Raw genomic sequence first — 21,497 nt, 5'->3', positions numbered from 1 at the left:
CAGAAGAACTGAGAAAAGGAAGTAGATTAATTCACCTCTCTTTTTCATTCACCCTCCACTCAGTATACCCCCTTAGAGTGGAAAAAGGAATCAGAGCCATAGAATGGTAGTGAAGAAAGTACATCATCCCTTCAGGCCTCTTATCTACCCGATTCAAGCAGTGTGTGATGTTAGCGTGTGTCTGTTTCCCTTACCTCCCAAATAATACAAGTTCTTGAGGGTGTAGCTGTGATTTTATTTCTATGATAGCCTCATATTCCTTTGCACTTGTACTTTAAAAAAGCCTGAACTATGCTTTTATACAACGTAACTTTTAAACATCTATTATACCATATTGGAGAAGGAAATGGCAACCCACTCCAGTGTTCTTGCCTGGAGACTCCCAGGGTCAGGAGAGCCTGGTGGGCTGCCGTCTATGGGGTAGCACAGTCAGACACAACTGAAGCGACTCAGCATTATACCATATATTCTAACAGATAAAACTGTGTTTTTCAAAAAATTTCTCCAACAATAGCTAGAGTACCAAACTTCAAATTGTAGGAACATTGTATTAGCAATTATTCATGTTATGTTTGTGACCAGTATTTTTCTTGGTTACTTTCAGTTCAGTTCTGTTCAGTCATTCAGTCATGAATGACTCTTTGTGACCCCGTGGACTGCAGCACACCAGGCTTCCCTGTCCATTGCTAACTTCCGGAGCTTACTCAAACTCATGTCCATCAGGTCGGGTGATGCCATCCAACCATCTCATCTTCTGTTGTCCTCTTTTCCTCCAGCCTTCAATCTTTCCTAGCATCAGGGACTTTTCCAATGAGTCAGTTCTTATCAGGTGGCCAAAGTATTGGAGTTTCAGCTTCAGCATCAGTCCTTCCAATGAATATCCAAGCCTGATTTCCTTTAGGATTGACTGGTTGGATCTCCTTGCAGTCCAAGGGACTTTATAAAATTTAAGAGTTTCCTTTTTTCTACTGCTGGGTTCCATATTTAACCTTTATCACAGTTTATTTCATCTTACATGTAGATAGGCAACTTAGTTTAGAGGCTTAAGTGTTTAGTCTATTAATTGTGATTAAGAAACAGAAATAATTCATTTGAGCCTGATATTTTTACCTCTGTAAAATAAAATGTAATCAATGAAATATATTACCATGCAATCAGATTTTCTAATTGCCTAAGGATTTAAATATAATAAAATGTCTTCCCTTTACTTTGGATTTTTAAGAAATAAATGTTAAAGACCAGGGTGAAAGTAATGCTTTTTGATACTTATTTATGCTTACTTTCCTAACTAGCTGCATTTCAAGGGACACACCTTCGTACATAAAACAAGCATTCCAAAAACACATAATGCCAAGAAGAATGCAGTTTTTAGGGTCCTAGCAGGAAATGGCAGTGTAGAATAGTGGTCAAGAACATATATTCTAGAGCCAGCCTGCCCAGATTAAAATCCCAGCCCCACAGCTTGATAGCAGGTGATTTCAAAGCAGTCATTTAACTTCTCTATAACCCCAAATCTTCATCTACAAAGAGAATATAATTATACCTACACTCATAAGAAGACTGTGAGGAATAAAAGACTTTGTGTATGAGCATAGTAAAATGCTGATTTTATTATTTTCTAATACTCTCAGATTGAATATGTTCATCAGAGATGAGGAACAGCAAAGTCTACCTGCTTTTCCGGAAGCTGTAAGATGGAGTGTCATATACTGGAATGATGAAGTTGCAAATAGTTGGGAATCAGCTATTTGAACAAGGGGATTTAGAAGGAAGCAAACTTGGTCACAAACAAATTCTAGATGGGGACTTAAGAACTGGAGGGGGAAATTAGGGGTAGAAAAAATCTTAGACTTGTCTGAATTTTAGAAAATTGATCTGCAGAAGCAGATGGGGACCAATTTTAGAACTGAGTCAACCTTCATAAAAGACCATGAAAACCAATGGAATGCCATCACTTACTCAGTATTTCTTGCTCTCTTAAGACCCACATTCATATACACACACATGCACACACACACACACACACACAGCAACAACATTCAGTAGTAAGGTTTCAACAATTTTTTTAAGTCATTAAGATAAAGTGAGAAGAAGAATGTCATCAAGCTCCACTTTTCTGGGAGAACTGATAATGATAGCATCTTTAAGGAAAGAAAAAAGCGGACAGCTCTCTCTCCCTTTGAGCTGACGCTGTGGCTATGAAGAGTGTGGTCCTTTGTGCATTCTCAAGTATAGTAAATAATACAATGGAATGAAAAACATATTTTCCCAGATTAGGGGCAAGAAAAACAAGTCAGTATAAATATTAATATGCTGAATTAAAGAAACAAAAACATGGTTCTTACAGCATTTGGATCATAATTTGTAAATACTAATTTTTTTTTTTAATCCTTGCATGGGGGCCATTCTCAGCAGTCTTTTTTTTTTTTTCATATCTTTACAAACTTATCAAATTCTTCTTTCCCCTCTTTTGTTTTCTCTCCCCTTATTTCTTTAATGGAGTCATCAATGCTGTACTCTGATGATTTTTGACAAGTGTATAATGAGAAAACTTTAATGATATAATAATTGGAGAAAATAAGAACCTGTAATACAGATAAAATTAGTTTGATAAGAAACTAATAGGAAAACTCCATGAATGATATTTACTAAGAAAGAATAAATATCTTTTAAGGACTTGTAAAATTTGTGTAAGATAAATACTCTAATGCTTATGTTAAAACTTCAATTTTAGAAGCTGAAAATCATAAAAATCAAAAACATAAATAACATTTTTATGAAAACATAAAAATCTCTAAAGCAGCTGACAGTTCTCAACTTGTGAATCCTTAAAGTTAAAAAAGGTAGGAAGCAGAAACAGAAACCACTTGAGACAATCAATACATCTGGGAACATAAAAGAAGTAAAAAGACCTCCTTCCTTCTTGAGGAGGATGTTTGAATAGAATCTGAGTCTGATGAACATCTAGAGATGATGTGACTGATAAAAGCATAGAATATTTCTCCTAGGAACTCAAAGTACATTCATAGTTATGACTTTTTTATCTTCATATTGACTTGTAACCTATACCAAACATAACTTCTTGTCACTATTTAATCAGGAAACCCTAAAGTATAATTGTTTGACTTAGCCCAAGATACAGAATTGGAACTAAATGGAAATAGAAACTAGTTAATTTTTGAGCGCTAAGTGCTAGGCATTATGCTTATTCATTTGCCAATAAAAGCCTTCCATCTAATGGAATCAATTTATTCTTCAGGATTAAAAGGTAGTCCAAACTTCTACTCCATACACAATTTATTCAGAAGTATCACTGGGAGAATCTTGTGGTCTTTCTTGACACCCTTACTCCACTCTTTTAACTGAATTCTCAATTGTCTCCTTATATCTCATCTTTGTACACTGTCACCTTGATCCCTTTAGTTCCTCCAAAAGACTGCTAATGTAAGAATGCATAACAAAACTTCACTGAAGTTTAGGGTACAATCAGATACTGAGAAGATGATCACATTGCACAAACATACCAAAAAGTAAAGACAAAAGTTGGGTACTAACAATCTATATTCTTGAAGAATCCACAGTTTGTTCTCTCTGCTAATTATTTCCAGAGACCCAGACCACTTCCATTCAGCCAAGCTCCTACCCTGTAATGACCCAGCAATTCCACTAGTTGGTATCACTTTAAGATAAAGGAAAATACAGCTTCACAAAAATATCTGTAGAAAATGTTTAGGGTAGCTTAATTCATAGCACCCCAAATCTGGAGACAACTAGAGTTTCCCTCAACGGATTAATAGATAAGTAAATTGGAGTATCATGGGAGATTTTTGCTATAATGGCAACCCATTCATTTTGACATTGGGATGATAGCAAAAATAATACAAACAGAGATTTGAAAAGTTCAACCTATTATTACTGCTCTGGGCATATGCCACATCAGTTTGCACAAGCCAGATTTCCCTGATAGATGATTAAATATGTGAGACCACAAGTAAGTGGTACATTTGTCCTCGTCACCTCAACTAATAATCAGCCAACCCTGAAGAAAAGAGCTGCCTAGATGATTGACAATCAACTACAGATGCAAGCGTGAACTCAACCAAGTCTAGCAAAAGAACTGCCCATCTGAACTCAGCCCAAATTGCCAAACCACAGGACAATGGGCAAAAAATGAATGGTTGCTGTTTCAAACCCTAAATTTTGGGGTGGTTTGTTATGTAGCTAAAGTTAACTGATATATGAATATTCATACAAGCAAATGCCAGTTGAAAATAAAACAGATTAAATTACAGATGCATGCAATATCTTGGGATTAATCTCAAAAATAGCATGTTCAGTGGAACAAGCCATACACAAAGCAGTATGATTCTGCTTTGTGTATGAAGACTCCACAAAATTACTATATGGTTGCATGTGCGCTTAGCTGCTCAGTCGTGTCTGACTCTTTGCAGTCCCATGGACTGTAGTCCACCAGGTTCCTCTGTCCATGGGATTCTTCAGGCAAGATTACTGGAGTGGGTAGCTATTCCCCTATTCCCTTCTCCAGGGAATCGTCCCAACTCAGGGACGAAACCCAGGTCTACTGCATCGCAGGCACATTCTTTACCATCTGAGCCACCAGAGAAGCCCCATCATATGGTTACTAAATTCCAAACAGTGGTTGCCTAGTAAGTGAGGTGGGAATGGGAGAAATGATGATAAGAAAGGGGCAAGAGGGAACTTTCTGGGATCAGAAACACATTCTTGGGTGGTCTTGAGAATCCTCATAGCTGAGTTTAAGAGTTAATAGGCAAAAAAAAAAAAAAAAGAATTACAATAAGATGAATGAAGTTGTATAATAAAGGTATTTAACCGGGTGCTATATGAGTAAAGAGCAGAAAGTACCTATCTGTGCCTTTTGACATTTAGGAAACACTTCTCTGAAAAGTAGTCTTGAAGTAACCCATGCTGCATATAGACACTCACTATATGGTGTTAAATTTTATTTCTTGGCTAGAGAAGAGCCATATTTAAAAGCATGAAGGTATCAAACAGTATGTCATATAGATGGGGGTAATTGCTTGGATATTTAATATGCAAAGGTAAAGGGAAGCCATAAGAGTTGGTGCTGGAAGGATAAGCTTGAACCAAATCAGGTAAGTTCTTGAATGTCTGGTATTGATTCTTTATCATATGAGCAAGGAAAGCCACTGTTTAGATTTTCAGGCTCTTAGAACCATATGGCCCCTATCACTATTCACGTAATGTGCCATTTGCTTTGTTCACCAGCAGTAAACTGATGGTAATTAGTGGCTCACCAATAAATTCTAATATAAGAAGCCCACTCTGGTGTGTGGAAAGTGAAAGTCACTCAGTCATGTCCAACTTTTTGTGACCCTGTAGACTGTACAGTACAGTCCATGGAATTCTCAGGCCAGAGTACTGAAGTGGGTAGCCTTTCCCTTCCCCAGGGGATCTTCCCAACCCAGGAATTGAACCCAGGTCTCCCTCATTGCAGATAGATTCTTTACCAGGTGAGCCACAAGGGAAGCCCAACAATACTGGAATGGGTAGCCTATCCCTTCTCCAGCAGATCTTCCTGACCCAGGAATTGAACTGGGTTCTCCTGCATTGTAGGCAGATTCTTTACCAACTGAGCTATCAGGGAAGCCCCAGTGTGTAGAAGCATCTATAAACAATTCTGAACTACTGAAAAAGGACTGAAATAGTAATTAAATGAGTGGGAGGAACATTCCAGTTTTCCTACACACCCCAGGCTCCCCATGAGTGGCATTAACTCTTCTGTGGCTTGTCTGGTAGCTGAGCCAGTTTTTTTCTTGCTGATTTCCAACCTCCATTAGTCCAAAGCTCAATATTATCATCTATGTTCAAATTTCCAACTTGGAAAAGTAGGTGAACTTAATTTTAGGATTTTTCTGAATATAAATTCACTCAGAGTTTTAGAATCTTATGTTCCCCTTGTGTGAGAGGAGTCAGTTTTGCCTATTGGGTAAATTAACAATACCATGTAAGAGTGACAGACATAGTATTTCAGGTTTATAGACCTGGATTCAAGTCCTCTCCTTACTATCTCTTAATCTCGAAGCATCATTTAATTTCCCCCAGGCCTCGGCTTTCTCTCTTTAAATTATGGGTAATGATGGAAAATCTCTCCTTGGTTCTGGAAAGAACAGATAAGACAATAGCTATAAAGATGTGAACATATGCCCAGAATATAGTGAACACTTCAACAATGTTAGCTATTGCTGTGAATTGTAATCACTAGCCTTTCCTTTTCTATCTCCCAGGACACGAGGGGCTCGTTAGATGATTGGTTGTTTGAAATTTATACACTGAAAAATGAAGAAGTAAACACACTAATACAGCTGCCTTTTTTCCTAGTTGATATATTCCCAAGTGGTAACAACTGTATTACCATTAATTAATGAAACCCTTCTATTCTGAAGGACCATCTTCAGTATCTTTCATCCTCATACTGGCCACGTGTTCTGCAGAAAGAAGGTAATCTAGGATTTATGTTGAAGAAGGTAACTCAGATAGAAAGGAAGAGAGGGACAGTGAAGAACACCAATCATAGCCAAGTTCTGACTCTGAAGTTATTCACTCCAACTAGATTACTCTGCTAGCCAAGGAAGAGCTGACGGGTCTTTTAAATGACACTTTAATTCAGTTTTGCACTTTTTAAAATTGCTTTGGGAAGAACTGGTCTTCAAATTTGTGTCTTCCACAATCCACATCTTATTCCCCTTGGGGGTTCTTTTCCTGTTACTACCTTCATTCCCATGCATCTTCCTCAGCCACATGTTACAGAAGTACTCTGCTTCAAAAGCAAGCTTCGTTGAATGCTACATAAAATACCTTTTCATAAAGCATAAAGCTTATTCCCACAGATGCCATGGTCAAGCCACTGATTGCTCTAAGCTTCCTATTTAACCATTTTTCAAACCCTTAAAAAATACATCTACGTTTACTGTAACATTCTGAAGCAACTTTTCTCTCTAGCTGGTATGCCCTGTTTCCTATTTCTTTTTTTTTTTCTTTTTTTAGTACAATGAGAGCACTCTTCTTGTTGACATTATTTTTATACAATGTTAATCAGTAATTTTTAAATATAATAGTGAGACTGTCATGTAACACTTTTTCTGATACTCATTATCTTCCAAAAGAAGAAATGATTTATGAATAGTCAAAGTTGGACAACATTAACCCTTTCTCACCTCCTACCACGTAACCAGTCAGCCTGGGCTGAAACTCTGGGCTATGAGAGGACAGTGTGTGCCTCCCGAGCCATGCGGACATTCCAGCTGGCTCAACAAGCCAGAAAGGAGTGAGAGGTCAAGCTTATAGTGTGCCCAGTGAGTTTTTTTTTTTTTTTTTTTTTTTTTTTGCCCAGTGAGATTTATGCTGCTGCTGCTGCTAAGTCACTTCAGTCATGCCAATTCTGTGTGACCCACAGACAGCAGCCCACCAGTCTCCACCATCCCTAGGATTTTCCAGGCAAGAGTACTGGAGTGGGTTGCCATTGCCTTCTCCATGAGATTTATGAGTCCCAGCTATATTTCTTGACTCAGCTCCTGATTCTGTAAAGAAACAGTTCAATGGAAATCAACTTCTAGACTGGAAGATGATAACTGGTCAATTCCAGAAAGGTCTCTTGTGAAGTCCAATCTCCTTAGTATTCTCAGATGAAATTGGAAGGAATGACTTCTGCCTAAGCAGAGGCCTTGTGCCAACACGTATGCAGTGATCTTGTTGTAAGGATCTTAGATTCTCCTAGAAATGTGAACCAGACAGAATCTTAGAGACCAAGGATAATGTCTTATTCACCACACCCCAAATATTGAATGGCCTACAGTACTTCATCACAGCTACTTTAACACAGAGAAACAGATTATTCACTAAAGTAATGGGCAGAGGTGCTCACTTTGCTCTTTGTTAAATGTTATTTATACAGAAATGTTACGCTTACAGAAAACATGAACGGGCCTACCGTTTCCAAATTTTCATTTCTAAACAGTGATAATTTATTCACTAAATACTTTTAAAATCTCTGACAGGAAGTGATCACAGAGGTCATGTGGTTTTCAGTGATGGTCCGAGAAAACAGTCCACCATCAAATTACACAGAAAATTCTCTGTCCTACTCCTCCTCCTCACAATGTTCACAGAGACCTTTCTATGAGCCAGAACATTTACTCATCATCTCTCATTCCACTGTCTCGCTTCACAGGGTGGGTACAATTCTGTCAAGTATCTCTCGTCAGCTGTGGTACCAGCATCAAACACTGTCAGTGTTCTGACTGATGAGACCAGAAGGAAATAGGGCTATTCACCTCCTTTGCTTTACATAGGATGTGTAAAACATGCTTTGTTTGTAAAAATACTTTGTTTACACAGTATTCCCTTCCTCTAGCCAAGGACCACACCACTAGTTTAGGAACGCTGCATCTAATTACAGAATTTGATCACTAGATCCTTGTGGTTCTTTCTCAAGAATTTTAAAATGACATACAGACTGAGACTTAAGGTGGGACACCTGAAGCATGCTACTGAAACTGCCCTCCAATTCTAAGCTGATCTCTTCATCACGGTTCTTTTCAGAGTCTGGGTCTTTAACCAGATACAGATCCAGGGTATAGTCTTCACATACATCCTACACATTTACATATATATATTCTCATGACGTCATCTTAGTCACGATTTCTTGAAATATCGTGGTATGATGTGTGCTGAAGCCCACATTTCCCTTATCTTCTAACCTAGCACCTCTGGAAAAGAAATGTTAATTTAGTTTGAGCACCTTTTTTAAACAAACAGGTCGTTTTTGCAACTACTATTTCAGTACAATTCTAGTCTCTTCAGAAGAATCTGGCTTTGTACTCCCACTGTCATCTCTGGAACAGCACACCTCCTTCAGTGAAACACACTGAACACCTTTATCCTTGTCTGCTAATGCTGACATAACCTAAGATGAGCTAATTCATGTTTACATATGTCTAACTTTTTGTACAATTAATTTTGCTTTGCTGCTGCTGCTGCTAAGTCACTTCAGTTGTGTCCGACTCTGTGCGACCCCATAGACGGCAGCCCACCAGGCTCCTCCATCCCTAGGATTCTCTAGGCAAGAACACTGGAGTGGGTTGCCATTTCCTTCTCCAATGCATGAAAGTGAAAAGTCAAAGTGAAGTCGCTCAGTCGTGTCCGACTCTTAGCGACCCCAAGGACTGCAGCCTACCAGGCTCCTCCACCCTTGGGATTTTCCAGGCAAGAGTACCGGAGTGGGGTGCCATTGGTAGGTTCCCCCTATTACCTCTGAGCAAAAAAAAATGATGCTGTTTGTACCATTTGCTCACAAAAGCATTAGGTACTTCTTTTGTTCAAAGTTGCCGCTGGACAGTGTTGAATTTTTACGTGTTATAGGGCACTGCAACACTGCACTTTCTCAAATGCTTCACTGTGAATAAATCAGGGTCCCTATTACATGTGACATGTATACAATCTTAAACTTAGTTTTATTATCAAAATAGTAGAGGGTTATTGATAGACAGCCTTTTGCATTTTCCAATCATTTTCTTTTTTAAAAAATTGAGATAAAATTGACACATAACATTGTATTAGTTTTAGGTGTATAATATAATGCCAGTTATTTTCAGTGAACAGTTTTGGTTACAAACTCCTACTATGGGTCCTCTTTCAAAAACTAAAGGTGTGTCGTGGCAGTTCTATTGCACTAGACCAGCCATTTCTTTGATCTCCTCCCAACTGGCAGATGGGCTTCCCTATAGGCTCCACGGTAAAGAATTTGCCTCCAATGCAGAAGACGCAGGTTCGATCCCTGGATTGGGAAGATCCCCTGGAGAAGTGAATGGCAACCCACTCCAGTATTCTTGCCTGCTGCTGCTGCTGCTGCTGCTGCTGCTGCTGCTGCTAAGTCACTTCAGTTGTGTCCGACTCTGTGCGACCCCATAGATGGCAGCCAACCAGGATCCTTCTTGCCTAGAGAGTTGCATAAACAGAGGAGCCTGACGGACTACAGTCTGCGGGATCGCAAAGAGTGACTACACGCAACACACAACTAGCAGATATATAGAATGCATGAACTACTGCTCTCAATACAGTTTTTAAACTAATGTGATACTTAAACTTTGAGAGAGGTTATTAGCCATGATGACATTTGAGTTTTATTAGTGATCTTTTACACTGCCTGAGAATCTCCTGCTCTTCCAACTTTACTAATACATTAGACTCATTTGAACTCGGGTAACCTTTAGGTAACATTGGCCTGAAGAAATCTACCAGTCTCCAGAGGCCAATTTAGAACAGGAGTTATTGGTTAAGCCAGCGTTGGCATTTGGTTCAGTCCATTTCCTACCCTTAAGCAGATAATGCAAGTTTGCATGTATGTCTACTTTTATTTAATCTTTTAAAAAGTGTTTAATACAGTCATGCTTGGTGATGCGGCACAATACCTAAAGGCTGGTATTAAGATATGTTTCTGATCCTCTGGAAAGCTTTTCTGACTCAGTAGGCTGTGAACTTTCACAATAGCCCTAAAGGCAATCCTCTGTGAGTTACTGTAGGTTGGTAACTGCACCTGGATTATCTGTAGCAAAGAAAATTTGCAGTGTGCTGCTTAACAGCACAACCACTGGAATAGTTTAGGATAAGAATAATCTGGTGGACAGCTAAAATGATACACCAGTCCACATAAAAAATATTTCATATGAAAGACCTTCATTAATGACACTGGTATTAATTATATCATATTAGAATACTTTGCTAAAGTAATCTCAAAATACCTAAATGGAATAAGATGCAAAGAAGTAAAATGATTTGCAACTTAAAGGTATATTTTGTGAGGGGATAATATCCTTCAGTTCAAAGTCATGGGCTTATAGCATCTGAGTTATAATTCAGAACAAAAATAGATGATTTAATTTAAATGAAACACAGAACTAGTCGAGAATGAGATAATTGCAAATACAAAAAAAAAAATAGTGTTTGCTACCCCCATCTCCACTCCCAGTCTAAAATACGAGTGTTGAATAATAATTCCATATTGTATCAGTATAAATAACTATTGTGAACTTCTATGTTGATCTAAGAGATCAGAATTAAAATGTGTCATTGTACTTAAGAAAACAAGTACATCCACTTTGTTTAAATATATTTGTAAATTTAGAAATTATAATACAAAAGGTCTTTTAACATAAATGACAGTTACCTAGAATGTAGTATTTTTAAATTAATTTTTTGTTAAATAATTGTAGAAATACATAGAAAACAGTGGTGAAATATTTCAAAATAATAGTGAAATACATAATGCAATTCTATGAAATAATACAGAGAGGTCTTGTGTACCCTTTAGCCCAACAGTAACACTTGCAGAAACTAAAGTACAATAGCACGATCCGGATGGTGACGTTGGTACTGTCAAGGATCCCTCCTGTTGCCTTTTTATGGTCACATTCCCTGTGACACGCCACTTTCCTTAGTCCTGGCAATAACTAATTTGTTTTCCATTTCTCTGATTTTGTCACATCAAGAATGTTATTTATATGGAATCATACTGGATATAACTTTTGGAATTGGCTTTATCATTCAGCTAAATTCTATGAAAATTTATACAGGTCGATGCATGTATCACTAGCCCCTTTCTTGTACTGCTGAGTTGTATTCCATAATACAGATATGCCAATTCATTCTATGAAGAACATCGGGACTGCATCCAGGTTGGGATTATTACGGATAAAGCTGCTATGCGCTTTTGTGTACAGTTTATTGTGTGAACACATCTTCCTTTCTCTGGCATAAATGGCCAGGAGTATGTTGCTGGGTTATGCTGTAGTTGCATTTTAGTTTTTTTAAGAAAACTTCAAACTGTTTTCCATAGTAGCTATACATAAATATTTCCATTTTCCTTCTTCCAAGATTTCTATAGTTGGCTTTCTAAATTTTGACCATCGTGTATATTGGTATGAATTTCTGTGGGTTTTTCCTATTTGGGCTTCAATCAGCTTCTTGACTATGTAAGTCCAATTTGGGAAATTTGCAGTCACTGTTTCTTTGAGCACTTTTTCAGTAGGGCTCTTTTTTTTTCTTTCCTTTCAGAACTCCAATGATACAAATGTTAGTTGTTTTTTTTTTTAACAGTCTCATGGCTGTATGAGGCTGTGTCCATTTTTTTTAGTCTACTGTTTTTCTCTCTTGTTTTTACATTGGGTAATTTCTATTGTTCTATCTTCAAGCTCACTTTTTTAGTTCTGTCTCCTCCATTCTGCAGCTGAGCTTAATTTTGGATATTTCTTTTTTTTCAGTTCTATATTTTCAATCTGGGTCTTCTTTACATCTTCTATTTCTTTGCTGACACTTTTTTTTCCCATTCAAGTGTGTTCCTAATTTCTTGTTCCTAATTTTCTTTTTTTGCTCTAAAATGTCTGCCAGATAATTCTAACATTTCTGTCACACTATGTTAGCTTCACACTATATCAGCTTCCATCCGTCGCCTGTTTTCATTCATGTTGAGAACATTATCCTTATTGCTATAGTGAGGAATTTTGGACTGAAACATGGGCATTTGGGTATTACATTATGAGACTGTATCTTTCTTTCTTAAACCTTCTGATTAGCTGGTTTTCTCTGGTGCTACTTTGGCAGGAGAAGGAGAGATACCAACCTACTCATTACTTCTGAGTAAGGGTTAGAAGTCCAGCTTCCCCACTCAAACTCAACTGAAATTCAAGAGAGGAAGGGCTTCTTTTTAAGGCTTGGAGATAGTGGAAGCTCCTTTCCACTCAGCCTTCACTGGTACCTCCATAGCTGGGAGGGGTAGGAGGGCCTTGTTACTGATCCCATTTGGCTTCATCTGATACCATGGGCCAGGGGATTGACCTCCCTGCTGCTGGGCATTGGTGAAAGACCTGATTACCCACTAAGCGCCTCTGACAAGGCACTGTTGGGAAGCGAGGGGTGCTCCTTACTCCAGAGAGAGGCTACAAGTCCAAACTCCCTCTGTGATCTCTGCAGACACTACAGAAGGGGATTTCCTCCTTCCTGGAAGAAATGAAAGTCCAGGCTCCCTTTCTGACTTCTCAGATATCACAGCCTAGACAGAGGTGAGAACTTGGCTCCACACTCTTTGCTGCTGTGGTTGGGCAGTGGGGCTATAGTTTTTTCTGTGTTGTTAGTTAAAGAAGGGCTATTCAGTTCAGTTCAGTTCAGTCGCTCAGTCATGTCCGACTCTTTGTGACCCCCAAAATTATTGTCTTTAATTTTTTTTTTGTCTTGCTAGGCTTTCCCTTCCCTGGTCCTTTGGTCAGACAGCAGGCTTCTGTTGCGGCTTTTTTCCTATGTGTGTCCATTGGCATTTCTGGGCTGTGGGCTTCCTGAGCTCCAAGCAGGGTATACACAAGACCAAAAATAGAAAAAAAAAAGCAGGAAATTCACTCCTATGTCCTTCCTTGGGTCCCAAGATTCCTAGTCAGTCTACCTTCTTCCCACCTTTCAGAGCCTTCCTACATGTGTTTATATATTTATATATATATGGCTTCCCAGGTGGTTCAATGGAAGAGAATCTGCCTGCCAGTGCAGGTGCCACAGGAGACAGGGTTTCAATTCCTGGGTCAGAAAGATCCCCTGGAGGAGGAAATGGCAACTCACTCCACCATTCCTGCCTGGGAAACTCCGTGGACAGAGGAGCCTTGAAGACTACAGTCCATGGGGTCACAAAGAGTTGGACGTGACTGAGTGACTAAGCACACACATATATATAATGTCCAGGGTTTTCGGCTCTACTTAAGGGGAGGGTTAGGAAAAAGTACATCTAGCACAACTTCCTGAAAAAAAAAAAAAAGTCAAAAAGATAATATTTGAAACACTAAAGTTGTTACATTTTCAATTATTACAATTAAATCTTTTTAAATACTTACCAAAGATTTTAGTTTCTACTTACCTATTAGCTTCTAAGTGAATTTCTGGGACACAGAGTCATAATTTGGTTTGTTGATACAAAAAAGAATTTTAATCTGATTTAGTTATAAAGTATCATTTCCTTTCAGCCAGTAATGATATCAAGATGATATGTAATTCCCTATAAGGTGAATTAGAAGTGAACAAATCATATTAGATGTGTCAAGGTGAAAAGATGAATAAAAATAAAGATTTAGGCTTAGTTCTGCTCTGCATGCCAAAGACTAAGACAACTGTAATATTTTGATTTTCTACAAGAGGATGATTATATGTTTGCCTAGCATGAATACAGTATGACCAGTATCTAGCCATTGTTATTCCAGCCATCTTTATATAAGGAACAAAATAATTTTATTTTAATTTCAGGTATTCAGACCTACTATGACAATGTCGGTCACTGTTTCTTGCTTTGGGCACCATTACTCCCCTTCACATGACCCAAACTTCTCAGAAGTGGGGCCATCTTGCTCCTCCCTGAATGAAATCCACATCATCCCGCAGGCTGTCTGAGTTCTGCTGGGAAGGTGTTCTCACCTTTCCTCTGGTTATTCCCTCTCAAAGCCCCCTCCACCATTTCTCAAGATCTATCTCCAAAAATGCCAGCCTGTCACTTAACAATCTACCCAGGGGATGGATTCCCAGTTCTTTGGGGAGGCAACACTTCTGTTCAGTCTTAAAGGATGAGTCAGAACTACTCAAAGGTGCAGGACTGAGTGAGGAAGAAAGGGAGCAGGTGTAGAGTGGCCGGGCACTTTGTTGGCAGAAGGGGTTAATGAGTTAAAGAGCAGAGAGCAACCGTCTGATAAATGTCAGCAAACTGCCAACAGCTTCATACTGGTGTCAGTTCTGAGACAAGGAGTGGTGAGAAGTGAGGCCATAAAGAGAGCAACATATCACATTAGGAAGGATTTGTATTTCACAAAAAATTTTATACATTTTTGGTTGAAGTCAGGGCGCTCCTTCAGTGTATTGTGTAGAAAATGACACAGAATTGCAATGTGATTCATACTCAAAGCCTTCTGATTATAGCCCTAATCTGCCTTCACAGCTTTTATTTCCCTTGTTTTAACATGAGGTCCACACACACTCATCAGATGAAAGGACTGGCTCTTCCTCGAACACAGCTGTAAGTTCCCCACTTGATGAACTCACTCAGGCAAAGCAAGGCCCGTTTTACCACTCCTCTGCAAAAATACGTATAATGCTCTTCCAAAGGCAGTTGTGAGGATTTAATGAGCTAACAGCAAAAGCAGGCAGTTTACTGTTTGTCAGTTAGAAGACAATCAATTTTCTTCCTTCCTCCTGACACTTATCCTAATCTACTTTGAATTACAATTATATGTGTATCCCTGCCACAAGATTGCAAGATCCTTTAGACTGTGTCTATAACAGTGGCTCTAACGAGGGGCAGTTTTGCCTTTGAAGGATGTATGGTAAGGTCTGGAGACATTTTGTACTTAGTCGCTCGGTCGTATCCGACTCTGCGACCCCATGAACTACCTCCAGGCTCCTCTATCCATGGGACTTTCCAGGCAAGAACACTGGAGTGGGTTGCCGGTTCCTTCTCCAAGATATTCTGGATTATCTCAATTGTCAAACTGTCTTGATCATAGGGTGTTAGTAGTTATACATCCTATAAGGTACAACGGAGCCCACAGAAAAAGAATCACTCAACCCAAAACGTCAGTGGTGCCAAGGTTGGGAAACCCAGCCTGGTTCATCTTTGTGGCCCGAGCACAGTTAACAGAGTTGCATGTTATAGGAAGTATTCAGAGCTGTAAGAAATCCTTTGAAACTGCTCTTCAGAAGGTAAATTTATAAATTGCTGCGAGGGAGTGAAAATTAAATTAGAAATTTATTCGGTGTAGGAAAATTGAAAGGTAACAGAGGTTTATGAATTCTGACTAATTTGGGGGAAACTCATTTCCATTTGTATTTAGAGGTGACCAATTTAAAAGCTGAAGTTCTCTTAATCAGCAAGCTGTTGTAATGAAATGCAGCAGGATTTACTTTTATATCAAAGTCGCTCCCCTGATAGTTAAAGAATGCAACTGAACACAATTAAAAGCTCACTGGTAAGCACAATACAGTGCTATGGCTGCATCCTGGGAGAGAAATACACTTAATAATCTAGATTCTAGTGACACTTTAATGAGAAGTTTAAACTCACTGGCCCTGAATCTCAGAATTTATCTGTGCTCTTTACCTAGATTTTCATTTCAAAGTAATTAAGTGATGAGTGAAAATCAAGAGAAAAGCTTGTGATTGGCAAAAAATGCTGCCTGTAGTATTCTAACCTGAAGAGATGAACGATGGATAAATCAACGGCATTAGCCACAATGGTAACACCTTCCTGCAGAGGAAGAAGACGAGATACAAGCAGTACCCAGGGGATCTAACCAAACCCATAGCTTCTTTGCCTAGCAAGTGTCAGATCCAGCACCTGAGACAAAACACCAATGGGACTAGGTCACTCAGTGATGAGGGCATTTTCATGGGTCCTGGTAGATAAAAAATTAAAAAGTGTTAGTATAATCTGTTTTCCCCACTATCCGTGAAAATGCTCAAATCACTGTGTGATTTTGCTTGGTCATATCAAAATCCTTGCTGAAGCCAAACAGGACACACTGGTTTTTTAACAGTACCTAGTACTTGAAAAGTAAATCTCATAAAAACAGTAACTCTGATGACTCCATTATATAAGGAAATAGTTCTTATTATCACAATTTTATTGCCAATACCCACAAAGAGAAAAATGGTTATTTGGTAACTTTTCTAACACATTTTTTAAAAACCTAAGGGCTAACGTAACATCAGTGGTATGTTATCTGCACTATATGCCAAGTCGCTTCAGTCGTGTCCAACTCTTTGCAACCCTATGGACTGTAGCCCACCGGTTCCCTCTGTCCATGGGATTCTCCAGGCATGAGTACTAGAGTGGGTTGCCATGCCCTCGTTCAGGGGATCTTTCCAACCCAGAAATCAAACCTGTGTCTCTTACGTCTCCTGCACTGGCAGGCAGGTTCTTTACCACTAGCACCTCTGGGAAGCCCCAGTATGCTTTCTATTTATTATTATGTGTAACAGTTTAGATAACCCACTTGGTGTGGGAGGGCAGGGGGGCTCCACTGTTCCTCTCATTCAGGATCTGAAAACAGAAGCTGGTAAAGAATATTCTGCACAAGTTTTCCTCATCCACTTCTCTCTCTGAAGCAGGGTCGCTGCTTCTGTGCTGGGAAAACCACCGCTTTATCTCATGCCAGTTCTTTTTGAAAAAGAACTAGAATCTGCCAGAACATGCTTTCCTTCTCAAATTAAAATCAGAGATTTTCTAAAGTTCCTTTGAACTGGACCTCTCTCTAGCTCCAAATAGTTCCCATTAAATCTCTCAGTGTACCCTCTGACTTAAACTGTTTCACTCATGTCTTCCAGAAATATTTGCAATCTGTCAGATAATGGAAAAACAAGTTCATTAGACTTCTCACAGCAGCAGCTCTCTGCTCTGTACCTTAGCTTCCTAATTGAAGACGGTAGCCTTTTTTCCAAGGTTCCCTTCCCCAATGCCAAATACTCAGCGGATCAATGCCTGTCTGAAATGTCATTGTGAATAATGTTCATCACCATCCTGAGCATATGCTTTTTAGGATTCCCCCAGACTGGATTATTTGGAGGGAAAAAATTTTCCACAAATCAGGAAGTTAGTTTCCTTCCTTCCATTATTTGATTCAATAATTATATGAAGGAACACAAAACTATGACATCTGAGGGGATTTACATCAAGAGCTTTGCTGTGCTCCTTCACAGACACTTGTTTCAGTGAGCAAAGGCTTCCCTGACGACAGGGAGCTCTGCCACATGTTTCGGTAAGGATGCTCTGATGTGTGCAATCCCAGTTCAGAGCATACTGGTTATCTACCCTGCTGCTCTTCTGTAGCACGTCATCTTGATTATACCTGGTATGTTGTGTTCCTGGTCTCGGTTCCTGAAAATGGTCTAAACAAGTTTTACTTACAAAGTGTTCATGCAACTTTCCATGGAATCTCCTCAATATTTCTCCCTTGAAACATTTTTCTGCTAGTCAGCAGGAATCCAATTTTAGAATCTTAGACTCTGGGCTAATGAAAAGTGAATTAGAAGTTGATTGGCACAAATGCAAATGTTAATCCATTAATGAATGGCCATAGTTCTTTTTCAAGACCTAAAATAATTTGTTGTAGATTGCCTGGCAATTAACAAATCTCATACGTAAATGCAGAACAAAGGAAAACAGAGTAATGTAATCATTTGTAAGGCACATTATACGAATCAAGAATCCACACTGGAATCTAGAACCAGTCTGATGAACCATTTTGGAACACCAAATCTAGTCAAAACTGCCTGCCTTTGAAAAGCCACTCCCCCAGTGAGGTCCAGTACTGTTGCCTTTGCCTCATGTCTAAAGCATCTTTATTTTGTTTCAGCTGGCAGGGTTCATCTACGCCTGTTATGTTGTGAAATGTATAACTGAAGAAGAGGACAGCTGTAAGTATAAAAGCTCTATCCTGTTTCTTTCAAGTTCAGAGCATCCTCTGTACTGCCTCTTACCTAGACTATCTGCTTGTCAGACGATATCCCTTAACACATCGTTAGAACCAGGGACTAAGCCCTTTGTACACATCAGCCTAAAGTGTTTTTCATAAAAGTATCCAGCATACAGATAACTAATGGGTGTCACCCAGGACTCCAGATCACTACAATCAACAATTTGCAGTAAGTTTCAAAAATTCTCACAAGAACCAACTTCAGATTAATTCAAGAAATCATGAAACCAAATGTTGATAGTTCCTTTTTGTTCCTGTGTGTGTGCTAAATTGCTTCAGTCATGCCCAACTCTCTGCGATCCTATGAATTTAGCCCACCAAGCTCCTCTGTCCATGGGGATTCTCCAGGCAAGAACACTGGAGTGGGTTGCCATGCCCTCCTCCAGGGGATCTTCCCGACCCAGGGATCGAAGCCACATCTCTTATGTCTCCTGCACAGGCAGGCAGGTTCTTTACCACTAGCACCACCTGGGAAGCCCAGTTTTGTTGCTATAATTTGATACAAATGGCAAGAATGTTACCTCAGAGTCTCAGCATTTAGCACTACTGTTTAATCCAAAGTATAGACCTCAGGGCCCTCTCACAAGCCTTGAAGCGGCTCCACTGTCCTCTACTCTTCCGAAAATTGGCAGATAGAGAGTTTCATTCTTCCTTGCCCCCACTAAGGATCTGAAAGAGGAGGACTGGAAGAAGTCCTTCCGGGATCTCTGGGTACTTGTGCATACAGCTATATTTACTCTGAGGAAAAATCAGAGGTGGGGATCATTTTTCTTGGTTTTCAAAAATGTTCATAATGACTGGGGTATTGAGACAGTGGGGGGAAAGATGATAATCCAGTGCTCTGTTACAGGACGATCCAAGGAAAATGCTCAGAGAAACATGTGTTTCTGCTTCACTTTCCAATCATACTAGAAAGAAGGAGGCTGTATCAGATGTTTCATTTAGAGAACACACGTTCTCAATCATACTTGCACGTGATGTAAAATCAGGGCTATACAGTGTATAGTTTATATTATGCTGTGTGCAAAAGGAAATGATAGTCATTTACAAATAAGCATTTACAAAATACTCCTCAATATGTGAAGCGCTATGTCAGTCTCTGGATGTTTTTAGATGAATGATATGCAGTCTTTTACCTCTAAGAATTAAGGACTTTGTAGGGGAAAAAAACATGTGAACAAATAAGTGTAATAAAACTCTGTACAGTGTATAGTGTAGGGAGATAGAATAGGAATCAGGAATGGTTTCATAGAGAAGAATTCTCTTGAGTTTCATCTTGGAAAATAAATTAGTATTTGCTGGGTAGCCAATGTGGGCAAAAGGTGAAAAAGCATCAAGACATATCACAGCCTGCCAAGCTGGGGGCAGAGGAGCCAGGATAATATGACTGAATTACACCCTGTGCTAGAAGTGGGCACCCAGAGATGATTGGAAGCAGATGAGACAGCATAAAAAATGGTTATAACAAAGAAAGGAGTCTGCACTTTATTTTGTATTGCATGATGGCAAATCAATTGGCGGTTAATAGAAAGAGAATGACATAATCAGAAATGCAAACATATGCAAACAAAACATTATGAAGCAAAGACTTGGATGAATGGTTCAAGATTAAGGAAAGGGAGACAAATTAGGACACCATGACAAGGACTGAGATGAGAAGATGAGAGTCTGGCCTACGACCAGTGATGGAGAGGGAAAGGATATGTATGTTATTAAACATAAATACTCAATGATGGGTTAAAAAGAGACTGATGGATTTCCGGGCTTCTGACATGAATGAACAGATAGATGGAAATGTCAGTTGAGGAAACTAGAACAGGAATCCCAGGGAACTCTTTTAGGGAATTCGTCCCTAAGTCAAGTTTTAGTCAAAGCCATATAAATGAAAGGGGGTGTGAAGTTACAAGTATCTTTTGGAAGACAAGGCGTACCTTTAAAACGTCTGAAAAACTTTTCCATAATGCTTATTCTTTATACATATTTTGACCACAGCTCCTTATTTTAACCACAACTCACAACTTCTTGTTTTTATTGGAATATAATTGCTTTACAATGTTGTATTCGTTTCTGCTGTACAATGAAGTGAATCAGCTCTGTGTGTGTGTGTGTGTGTGTGTGTGTGTCTGTGTCTGTGTGTGTCTGACTCCCCCCTACATCCCACCCATACGGGTCACCACACAGCATCGAGCCGAGCTGTCTGCCCTGTACAGTAGTTCCCACTAGCTATCTATCTGTTTTACACATGGCAGCATACATGCATAAATCCAATCTCCCAATTCAGACCCCTACTGCACCCACCCATTCATTCTGTCTGTGTCTCTCTTCCCCCTTTACAAACAAGTTCATCAGAACCATTTCTCTAGATTCCACATAAAACAATTAGTACACAATATTTGTTTTTCTTTCTGATTTACTTCACTCAACTTAAGTGCCTATATTAATCTAAAATGCAAGCAGCCTTATCATAGATCATTTTTCTACTTATGGTCTTTTTGCTTAGTAACATATAAACTACTTTGTTTTATATTCAAGTAGTCTCATGTTTATCTTGGACATTCATGGGACCGCTGAAGTCCTGAGATATGAGGCAACTTTAACGTACATATAAACAGAGAAGGGATCTGTGTGTGACTGTCCTTACCTGCTATGGATTTGTGATGAAGCATCCTAAAGGGAGTGTAGGGCAGGAGGAGGTGCCAGCTCCCTAACTGCCAAATTAGTTAAGTCTCCATTCCTAAGGGTCTCAGAAGGAACAGAGGACAGTTTGGGTTCTGTAGCTGCGCTGGGACTGGACTGTACAGCTAAGAGCCTAATCATGCACCTGGGAGACTGCAGTATCCGTGACGTCAGGAGGATACTGACCAGTCTGCCCTCGGTTTTAATAGCTGAGGCTCAGCAGCAATTGCAGCCAGACAGCCTCAGAAGCACCAGCCTCGAGGGAGCTGCGGT

At 39.3% G+C, this 21,497-nt stretch overlaps 1 protein-coding gene across 2 annotated transcripts in view; it reads left to right on the top strand.

The window, feature by feature from the left end:
• NKAIN2 (sodium/potassium transporting ATPase interacting 2) overlaps positions 1 to 21,497 on the top strand; it is a 1,197,954-nt gene that overhangs the window by 1,152,747 nt on the left and 23,710 nt on the right. For both annotated transcript variants that reach the window (XM_040238999.1, XM_040239000.1), the window contains exon 5: positions 18,429 to 18,489. In XM_040238999.1, coding sequence (XP_040094933.1) covers positions 18,429 to 18,489 — 61 coding nt within the window. The remainder of the gene's footprint in view (positions 1 to 18,428; positions 18,490 to 21,497) is intronic.

The sequence above is a fragment of the Oryx dammah genome, unplaced genomic scaffold, assembly GCF_014754425.2.
Source record: "Oryx dammah isolate SB20612 unplaced genomic scaffold, SCBI_Odam_1.1 HiC_scaffold_4, whole genome shotgun sequence".
In the NCBI taxonomy this organism is placed as follows: domain Eukaryota; kingdom Metazoa; phylum Chordata; class Mammalia; order Artiodactyla; family Bovidae; genus Oryx; species Oryx dammah.
This window is presented reverse-complemented; position numbering and strand designations above follow the sequence as displayed.